Genomic DNA, 11,328 nt, shown 5'->3' on the forward strand with positions numbered 1-11,328 from the left:
AAGTAAATAAACAACTATAACTATGAAAACTATGACGGAAAGAACAAAGAAAAATAGTTCAGGCTAAATGCCTCACTATAATATGAACTTCAACAAAAAAGTTTGATATTGAACAAAACTTACAATGACATAGATGGTTGAGAAGCTAGCTATTGTCCAATATCTCCCCACCATGTTGTGACTGCGTTCGCGGCAGCACCATTTCCTAGGCCAAAACGGTCATGTAGATAGTTCACAAGGTTCGTGCTCATCATGCCATAATATGCCAACCTTTGGCAGCATTCATTACCTGCCATAAGTTTTTTCAGCATCTTAAGATCATCGAACTCCACTACATGGATTGATATAAGTTTAACCATAAATGACTCAATGAAAAAACAAAAGAGAATCGGATACCAAGAACAAACCAGCACGCCTTTTAACTTCCGGTTTTTTTCTTGTTGGCAGGTCTTTTATGAATGTCAAGTGTTCCATCATCTGTATACAAGGGTTCTTCTGCGCTTCTGCCATAGTATCACTTTTGATTCTTGTTATGTTTGTTTGTTACCTACAAAGCTTGGTTTGTAGGTTCCTGAAAATAACAAACAGATAATCAGATATACAAAGTTAAATCATAAATGGGAAAACATAATGAGTTGGAATCAAGTGAATTATAAGTTAAACAGAACTATATATATATTAAGCCCCCAGTTGAGAATCCCCATCAAGAAATGATAAAATGCAAAGTACTATTGACATATAAGGAATGAAATTCCAAATGCTGATTTTTCAGTATTGGTGTGGACCTTTGGCATGAAGTGACAATCTTTTTTCTTTCATTTCTCTTTTATGATCATTAAAGAGATGGAATAATAAGCTGTGGTCCAAAAGCCACTTATACACACCATGTTTTTTCAACGTTTGTATTATCAATATCTTATTAGCAGAAGTTATTACTTACATGTGTGTAGGTCTGTTATACAGTTATACCCACCAAAGACATTAGTTGAAAGATATAATATGATTAGAATAATAAAGTAATTAAGACTACATAGAAATAGGAGATCGTGATAAGGATAAGATAAAAGATCTTATATATAGAAATCGAGAAAGCTAAGAAACTTGCTTAAGAGACAAAACAATCTCAATTTTTTCTGTTTTTGTGACTAAAACAACCTCAATTTAGAACACCATATACCATTTCTGGTAATATTTCACATACTATTTTCATCTGAAAACCTGCCATGCATATAACCCTGCCTCTTTATTGCGTGTGAGTAAAAGTAGAAATATAAAAATAAAGTTATCACTAATTAGTGGGAGACCCAGAGAGGTTTAATAGTCATATATATAACACAACCAATCAAATAATCTCAGAAATTATATATATAATTCTAGCAATATATATATATGACCAATAATTAATTAAGGATATTAATGCTTTTCATTAGCTTGAACTCCAAAATACATGGGATTAAATTCCCACTATCCGTACAACTTTATGTGACATGCAAGATATAATGAGATAGCATGGTTACATCTTAGTCCTTTTCATAACATCATCGATCTAAGTCTTAATTTCCAAGGATGCATCCATCACTTACCTAACCAAGCTAAAATGACGTGGTAGCAATCGCTTGGCTTCATTTCATTCATGCTGTATAAGTTTGCTTTCGATTTTGGAATGTCATTTATGAATATAATGGAACATACACTACAAAGAACGGTGTTTGTATTACGAGTTTACGACAACAAATTAGAAAAGAAAATTAAAAGAAGGAACTGATAGTGAAATGGGTTCTTCTTGTTACTATGGTATAAATTCTGACGAATTCACATTACAAATTGCAAATATGTCACGCAATAGTTTTGGCATGCAATCTTCACAAACTAATTCTGATAATTTGTCAATTGGTTTCAAACTAAATAGATATAATTATTCATTATGGACAACTCTGATGGAAAAAGCAATTGGTGGAAGAAGAAAGAAGAAACACACAAAAAAACAGCTTTAAGATTGTGGGTTATCCAGATTGGTGGAAAAACAATCCCAAATCTTCAAAAAATCAGAATAAGAGAGCCGCTGCTGTGAGCATCCCAGAGGTCACCAGCAGCGGTGGCGAGGGCAGAAGAGAGAGGAAGCAAGTCACGATGGCAAGGCAGCAGCGGCAGTAAGGGTAAGGACTACTGAACTCCTTGGCAGCTCAGCACAGACCGCGGCTCAATATAAAGGGGAGACCCAAAATCAGAATCCAATTAAAAAGATAAATGAATGGATTTTCGATTGTGGGGCTACCGATATTATGACTCATGACCTTCATGATTTTAACGGCTTGACTATACCCTCAAAAGCTCATATTGAAACAGCTAGTGTAGAATTAATTGATGTTAAAGGAGGAAACTCCATTACTTTTTCAGAAAAATTGAAATTAAAAAATTGCCTCTATGTCCCTGCACTATCATCAAAATTATTGTCTGTTAGTCAAGTAACAAAGGAACTAAATTGTGTAGTACTCATGTACTCTACCTTTTGTCTTTTACAGGACATTCTTACGAAGGAGATCATTGGGCGTGGTACTGAGCGAGAAGGACTTTACTATGTTGATGAAGTAGCACACCAGGGTCATGCCATGCTTGCTCACGGAACGATTACTAGGCAACTTTGATTATGGCACATGCGTCTTGGACATCCTTCATTTGGGTACCTCAAGTTACTATTTCCTAGTTTTTTTACAAGTAGTATATACTGAACCCTCAAATGTGAAACTTGTATTCGTACAAAAAATCACAGAGTTTCTTTTCCTCCAACCAACACTAGAGTCAATTCCAATTTTTCTCTAATACACTCTGATGTGTGGGGTCCATCTCCTATTTTTCATAATAATTTTTAATATTTTGTGTTATTTGTGGATGATTTCTCTCGCATGACTTGGGTATATTTTTTAAACACAAATCTAAAGTACCTGATAAGTTCTTTGCTTTCTTCCAAATGATTCAAACTCAGTTCAACAAGAAAATCCAAGTACTTCGCTCAGATAATGGTGGGGAATTTATAAACCAATCAATGCGCGATTTTTTTTTATGAAAAATGGTCTTATTCATCAAACTTCCTGCCCAAATATATACCCCAACAAAATGGTGTAGCTGAGCGGCGAAACCTTAAGTTACTTGAGATGACTCGAGCCATGCTTTTTGATGCACAAGTTCCAAAAACTTTTTGGCCTGAAGCTATAGCGACCTCTGCCTACTTACTAAATCGCCTACCTACCCAAGTTCTCCACCACAAAACACCCTTACAAGTCTTGGCTACTCAGACTTGCCTATTCTAACCTTACCACCTCGAGTATTTGGATGTTCCGTCTTTGTCCATATTCCCAAAGCCAATTGAACCAAATTTGATCTTTGTGCAGAAAAATGTGTTTTCGCACCAAAAGGGGTATAGGTGGTACAATCCAATCACTCGTCGTATTCATGTGACCATGGATTGTGATTTTTTAGAATCCGAATTTTACTTCAGCCGCCAATATGGCATTCAGGGGGAGAACAATAATGAACCACCAAGTTGGCTAAATAACCTTTGTTGCCTAGAAACTGTTCAAACAGAGCAAGTAGATGGAGCCACCGAACATACTTCACTCAACGTAGAAAACAACTCGATACATACAATCAGTGAGAGTCCTTTTGAGAATGTCAGACAAGAGGTAAGTAATTGTCAATCTGATAATTTATTCTCTGTTTTTAATGAGGCCACTAACAATAACAGTATAGCACTGGAACATGAAGAACCAGAGTCCAATACTTTTATTCTTCCTCCAAGAAGAAACAGAGGGATGCCTCCTGATCGGTACTCACCAGAACATGTTCCCCGTAACTCAAGATACCCGATAAGAGTGGCTAGAGAAGGAATAGCAGATGTTGCAAAGGCTTTTTCCATCAGACTCTTAATAGAAGACATTCCAAGAACTGTTCGAGAAGCCAATGAGAAAGCTGAATGGCGAAAAGCCATGAATACAGAAATGCAAGCTCTAGAGAAAAACGAAACTTGGGAGAAGTGTATCCTACCGACAGGAAAAAAGCCAGTTGGGTGCAAATGGAGTTTCACCATTAAACACAAGGCAGATGGCACTATTGAACGGTACAAGGCAAGGTTGGTGGCCAAAGGTTATACACAGACCTATGGTATCGACTACACTGACACTTTTTCACCGATTGCAAAGATTAATACTATCAGGGTGTTGTTTTCAATAGCAGCAAATGAAGATTGGTCACTCCATCAATTTGACGTCAAGAATGCTTTCTTGTATGGAGAGTTGAAAGAAGAAGTGTACATGGAAGCTCCTCCAGGTTTCTCAACGGGATTTAGAAAACATGAAGTTTTCCGGTTAAAGAAGGCTTTTTATGGACTTAAACAATCTCCACGTGCCTGGTTTGGAAGATTTACGGATGCCATGAAAAGGTATGGGTACAAGCAAAGTAACTCTGATCATACCTTTTTTTTGAAAAAACGGGGAGATTTAATCACTTTCCTAATCATCTATGTGGATGATATGATCATAACGGGAAGTGATACCGAAGAAATTGAAAAATTGAGAAGGAACCTATTTACAGACTTCGAAATGAAGGATTTGGGAAGACTAAAATATTTCTTAGGAATAGAGGTTCTACGATCCAGTAAAGGAATCTTTATCTCCCAAAGAAAGTACATTTTGGACCTTCTGACAGAAACAGGAATGGTGGATTGTAAACCAATAGATACGCCCGTGCAAGTTAATCACAAATTGAAGATAGTAGAAGGTGCCACCCCTATCAGATAAGGACAGGTACCAGCGACTTGTTTAAAAACTAATTTACTTATCACATACTCAGCCTGACATAGCTTATATTATGGGAATAGTAAGTCAGTTTATGCATAAGCCACAAGAAGATCATATGGAAGCTGCCATGAGGATAGTTCGATATTTGAATGGAGCTCCAGGAAGTGGAATCATTTTTAAAAGGAATGGCCATTTGAAGGTTGAGGCATACACTGACGCAGATTGGGCGGGCAACCCAAATGATAGAAGATCAACAGTTGGTTACTTTACACTTGTTGGAGGCAACCTGGTAACTTGGAAAAGCAAGAAGCACAAAGTTGTAGCTCTTTCAAGTGCAGAGACAGAATTTTGAGGGATTGTTAAAGGCATAACTGAAGTATTGTGGATAAAAAAATTGATGACTGAGATTGGGTTTCCACCACAATTGGCAAGCCAGTTGAAATGTGACAACAAAGCCGCAATTAGCATTTCAGAGAATCCCGTACAACATAATAGAAAAAAACATGTTGAGGTGGATCGACACTTTATCAAAGAAAAAAATTGAGAATGACATTATTGAGCTTCTATTTGTGAGATCAGAAGATCAGTTGGCTGATATTCTTACTAAAGGAGTTTCAAGACAAGCCCCTTGCTAAAGTTCTAATCAAGTTGAATATTGGTGATCCCACTACTCACCTTGAGAGGGAGTATTAGAATATCATAATTAGAGAACAAAATCAGAAAAATATCAAAGAGGATTAGAAAAAAATTAATGTAATTTATTAGGATATTATTCCATAACGAACGTACTCTTAGCGTATACTTTTGGTTTATATATTGATAAGAACCTTGTAATTACAGATGAGAAATATGAATAATAAAAATAATATTTTTTTAAATAATTCTTCGTTTCTTTCCTAAACTCTTTGTACCATGGTAACACTTCTTGGGTTAGAGTATTGGTTTTTGTTGCTCTGATTCTCCCAGCTTTGGTTGAATGAAAATTGAGGCACTACACATTCTATGCAAGCTAAATAAAGATAACCAAATCGTGTTTAAAGATAATATTATTAAATAATTTTAAAAGTAATTACCCAAATCAGTCGTAAGGATTTTAAAATTGGACATTTTAGTCCCCAAAAAAAATTAATACAAAGATCAATCTCCAAAGTTTTATTCCGACAGACAAATCAGTCCTCAGTTCATTTTTCGACAAAGCAATTACCCAAATCAGTCCCCAAAGATTTTGGACGGAGGACTATTATGTCTAACAGAGAGAAACATTGGGATTGATTTGTACATTAGTTTTTCTTGGGGACTAAAATGTCCGTTTTTAAAATCTTTGGGGACTGATTTGGGTAATTACTTTGCCGGAAAATGAACTAGGGACTGAGTAAAACCTTGGGGATTGATCTGTGTATTAATTTTTCTTGGGGACTAGAATGTCCGATTCTAAAATCTTTGGGGACTGATTTGGGTAATTACTCTAATTTTAATTAATGATTAAATGGGGAAAGAAAAAAATGAAAATAATATAATAATTTTTAACACTTGTAAATTTAGGATATAATTATATTCAATAAATAAATATAATAAAAAATGTGAGAATAACAAATATATTGAAACAAAAAAATATAACCTAAAAATACATAATAATAATAGAGACCTTCTCTGTACTAGATGCATGTAAGTATTTTTTTTTACAACAATAAACATTAAAAATTAGAAAAATAAATAATAAATCATTTTTTGTAATGTTTAAAATAATACAAAATTTCCCCTGAAGAAGTATAAAAATACCTCGTATATTTCTGTATATTTATATATATTGTTTCACATATTTTTTTAATAAAATAATAAAGTTACTGTAGTTATCAAACTTAACATATATATGCCAAAATAAACAAATAATAAAGTTACTGTAATTATCGAAAAGGGGATGTGGTTTATTTATTCTATCGCAACATGTTCTTGATCAGCTTGTTAAAGAATTGATTGCTTGATATTTAGAAAGATGGATAAATTCGTGTTTGTTGTTCATTATGATCTTGTCATTGTGTTCTATTGGCCTGGTAATACTTCCGTTGGAATAAAATTACAATGGACAATCGTGATGTACTATGGTGCTTTTTTCTTGGCTTATTCCTATTCTGTTTGGTTGAAGACGGACGCAATGTTTTCTGTTAGTTTGCTTAAAATTATTGTCTTTTTATTTTATTTTATAGCTTATCATGGACTATAAACTAACTCTCATATCATATTCTCAGGAAGATTATAGGCCTCCCAAAAAGAGAAGACTTTTCAGAGTATGATGATACATCTCGCAAAACTTTGGGTAATTGAATTGCAGGCCAAAGAAAGGTAGAAGTTATGGCTTAGGGTTTAAAATTAATACTGGTTTCCTCTGTCTCTAACTTTAGACCTACTTCTTTTAAAGCTTCTTCTAGATAACGATTATTATTAGTATACCTTATTTGAATGAATTGTGAAGTAGGAATGGACAGAAAGTTTGGGCATATGAGAGTGTTGATTTCCAAAGATGGAGCAACAAGAAATGCAAATATCTATTAGCCTACTTACAATTACTGTTCAAACTTCAAAGAGAGAAGCTTCAATGCAAATATCTATTAGCCTACTTACAATTACTGTTCAAACTTCAAAGAGAGAAGCTTCAAGCTTGCTCAACCATTATCAAATTTTCTTGATCCTGATCAAGTTCTACATATTCTAAGAGAAAACGCTTGTTGTAAGGTTCAGAATGTGTAAGTTTATTTGATTGATAAACTAGAATTATGAAGGAATTGAGAAGCAATAAGTAGGACTGAGATTGTAAGGATGAGTGAACTGTATATTGATGATTCTCTCTGGTTCCATTATTGCTTTTATGACATTTTCTCACTCTAACAAACTAGACACCTCAGCTCACAGTTATAATTAAGACCAATCCAGGAATATTTACAAAATGAAGAAAATTCTAATGTTTAATGTTACCAAGAGCTCTTTTCAATTCAATTAACTTCCTCGCATAATTCTGTTTTGATGATTCAGCGTTTCTGAAGGCAGACTCTGAAGCTTTGAGTTCGCTATCAACCTCTTCGCTTTCTTTCACCCAAGTGGCAGCTTTCGTATTGATGCTGAGAGTTTCAACCTCACAACGTTTCACAGTGGATTCTAACTTGTCCTTCTTCTCATACAGGGCTTTCAGTTTCAGCTCCAAGTCATTGATTTCATTCGACATCCCATTGATCCTTTCTTTTCCTTTGGAAATTGAAGAATAAAAGTGGGCCTGCCTGGATTTAGCTGTTTCTAACTTCTCTTGAAGTTGATTCTTGGATTCAATTAACCTTAGATGATTGCCACAGACTTCTTGAATAGACGGAAAATAATTGAGAACATCTTCGTAGAACTTCTTAATATCATTAACCAAAGGCTTAAGATCTGTAGGGACTTGTGACTTCAATTGTTCTAGCTGAGCTAAGAAGTCAACAAACTGTCTTCTAATGCCACCATCAGCCACCAATACTTGTAGTTGATTATCAAAAAGTTGTTGTATCTTGTAAAGGATATCAATCACCGAGAGACTTTGAGATTCGAATCCAGAACCATCAGAGGCAGACTTTGTAGGGGACAAACTATAACTCTCTAATAAGACTTTATCTAACTCTAACAGTACATCAACATCTTCAGGTCCATTAGTTTCTTCAACTCTGACTGGCTCAACTTCTTCAGTGTTAGGAACAGAAGGACTCTGTACAGGGGAAATAATTTAGAGAAAAGGAATCAAACTAAGATCTCATGTTTTTAGTTAATGGCTCTAGATTCAAAGATCTTTAAACAAGATTTGACCTCTAGAAGCTGTTGATCTTCTTGGTTTTGAGTTATGCTTTTGTAGCCTAAGTTGTCTGACACCTTTTGAGTGTTTAAGAAGGAAGCACTTGGAACCATAATGGAAAAAGTCTTGAGTCATGAAATAAAGTTTTACGGTTAAATAAATTTTGTCACCATAAAATTAACAACTGATAGTTTTGGTCTAAAAGTTTTCAAAAGCAAATCAAATCCATCCCTAGTGTCACCTCACATACAGAGCAATTTGGAGAAGAATATTTATGATGCTATGAACTATATGCATATAGTTGATTTGTTTGTGGGACAATAATTGAGACTAATTTTCTCTTGAAACTTTTGGACCAAAACCACATAGTTTTTCACAGACTAAAACCATAATTTCTTAATTTTATAGGAACAAAAAACTTCAAGAATGAAAACAACAAAAGAGATATTTTTAACATGGAAAATATATACCTGACCAGGAGGAATAAATCCCTTAGACTTTGTGATACGTGCTTCAAATGTTCGTGATATGAAGAGTTCAAGAGTTATTTAGAAGATATTTTAGTTTACATTTTTAGAATATCTTATTTAATGTATTTTGATTTTGTTTATTTAATTACTAGATTGGGCCTTATGTTTATGGGCTTTAGGATTTTCTTTATTTTAACCTAATAAGAGGTTATAAATACCTCCTTAGCTATTGTAGTCGTAGAATAGAATTTTTAGAGGTTTGAAAACCCCTTTTTGGTTTCGTGATGAAACCATGGTGTGGACAATTGAGGTTGAGGAGTCCCTCTCTTGTTACATCGGGGAATTGAATAGAAGGTTGAGGAGTCCCTTCGATTCAATTTCCAAACTATGGCGTTGATAAGTTAGGTTGAGGAGTCCCTTTCTTGTTGCGTCAAGAAATTGGGTAGAAAGTAGAGTGATTCTCTTTGTACTCAATTTCAACTTATCTTTTTTGTTCCTATTTTAATTTCAATGTATCTTTTTATTCAGTTTGAATCCTTATTTTCTTATTTATCTTTTATTTCCGTATCACTTTGGCTTGAAAATCTTGGTTGAATTTTTAAATCTTTTACTTTCTGGCACAAGGTTCACAAAAAGATTAGACGAGGAGATTTTTCTCTTCTTTTTGAAACTTGTATCTCCCTCTTCAAACCATTTCTTTGTTCGCTCAGTGGGACTTACATCAACTTCTGTGAAAGGTAGCCTGGACTGACTCACTAGAACAAAATAGAGATGTCATTGGTAAATAATATAATTTAGACATTGAAAAATGAAACTCTAATTAATCAAGAGTGAATAACACTTGTAATTAATGTGTGTTAATTAGTACGTTGATGGCAATACACGCATCTATGAAACCTGTCAACTAGCTGACCATAAGCAAAATCATGGACATATGTGAACTGTGAAGATATAAGGATAGTGTCTAATCTATAAATTAAATTTCCCGTGGGCAAAAACACACAGAACTGTGATTAAAACAAACTTAAAATTTATAAAAGTTATTTGTGCACCAAATTCAACCACTAAAATCAGCCACCAATGTATTTGTGTATAAATATTTCAATGTGAATTTTATTGTAACATGTATTTTATATTGGTGACTTACTTTAATAACTGATTTTAGTGTACACCTGGCATAGTCTTAAAATTTATCAGCAGGGATAATTGATTTTCCTTAAGTAAAGTCTTGGGTTTGAGCAGAATTGCTTGCAGTTAAACTAACTAGTAATCAATTTATCACTATTTAACTAACGCAGTAATATCTCTAATAACTAGGAAAAATCCTTATTAAAATATAGGAGAAAAAAAAAATCCACTTATCCACATTTGATTGGAAAATCTTAAATGGATCACAAATAGTGACTACCAATTCAAAATATGATTAACCAGAAGAGACCACTAGGTTTTTATAATGAAATAAAGTAAAAACCACCTTGTTTGGAGCATTCTAAACGAGTAGCATTCTTATCTGTTGCCTTATTTCTGACACCATAAACATTTAAGATATCACTGCCCTCTGCAAGCTTCACCTGAAGTGGGGATTCTACTGCTAACATTCGACCTTCAAAGCAATTCTCTATATGGCACAACAATTTCCTTTGGATTTGGTTCTGACCATACAACACACACGAGCTTACAATATCCCTGCGAAAAATTCTACATTGTTCCTGTAACATAACAAATGTAAAGAATAATAAACAACGCTTGAAATTCCAAACCATTTATCTATCCGTCTATTTTTTTTCTTTATGTCTATTTTTATTAGGTAGAAGAGACAAAATTACACTGAAAGTTCACACACTACTTCAATCATTTAATGAGTCACGCATGCACAGTAATTATACAGTTCGGCAGACACATTCATCCTTCCGACCATCAGACTTAATTTTGTTTAATTAATTATTAAAATAAAAGGTTTTTTTTGAGTTGGCACTAAATGGACAACTCACTCAAACTAAAGGTGCCAGCAAGAAGTAAAGAGAGCCACGTGTCCACTCAAACTAACACGCCCGGAAAGGTGAATGTGTCGGAAGAAATGTATAATTACTGTGCATGCGTGACTCATTAAATGATTGAAGTGCATTTGTGTCTCAGTGTAATCTTGTCCCTTCTTCCTTTTTATTATATAAAAGTTGATACAAATATATTATAAAATAAATTTATGATATATTAATTTTTATAGTTGTGCTACATCAGTAATTTCATAAATAAC

The 11,328-nt window shown here is 34.0% G+C and overlaps 2 protein-coding genes and 1 pseudogene across 2 annotated transcripts in view; all 3 read right to left on the bottom strand.

The window, feature by feature from the left end:
• The window catches only part of LOC107627635, a 13,565-nt pseudogene extending 12,340 nt beyond the window's left edge, over positions 1 to 1,225 (bottom strand).
• On the bottom strand, positions 7,043 to 9,102 carry LOC110268975. The gene is made up of 3 exons (XM_021116169.1): positions 9,075 to 9,102; positions 8,619 to 8,729; positions 7,043 to 8,520 (listed from the first exon to the last, which is right to left on the bottom strand). The coding sequence occupies exons 2-3, from the start codon at positions 8,715 to 8,717 to the stop codon at positions 7,747 to 7,749; spliced, it is 873 nt and encodes a 290-aa protein (XP_020971828.1). The 5' UTR covers positions 8,718 to 8,729; positions 9,075 to 9,102; the 3' UTR covers positions 7,043 to 7,746.
• The window catches only part of LOC107625711, an 11,554-nt gene continuing 10,637 nt past the window's right edge, over positions 10,412 to 11,328 (bottom strand). The window contains 2 exon segments of the mRNA XM_016328405.2: positions 10,412 to 10,783; positions 11,206 to 11,214. Coding sequence (XP_016183891.1) covers positions 10,750 to 10,783; positions 11,206 to 11,214 — 43 coding nt within the window. The 3' untranslated portion in view covers positions 10,412 to 10,749.

The sequence above is a fragment of the Arachis ipaensis genome, chromosome B02, assembly GCF_000816755.2.
Source record: "Arachis ipaensis cultivar K30076 chromosome B02, Araip1.1, whole genome shotgun sequence".
Taxonomy (NCBI): domain Eukaryota; kingdom Viridiplantae; phylum Streptophyta; class Magnoliopsida; order Fabales; family Fabaceae; genus Arachis; species Arachis ipaensis.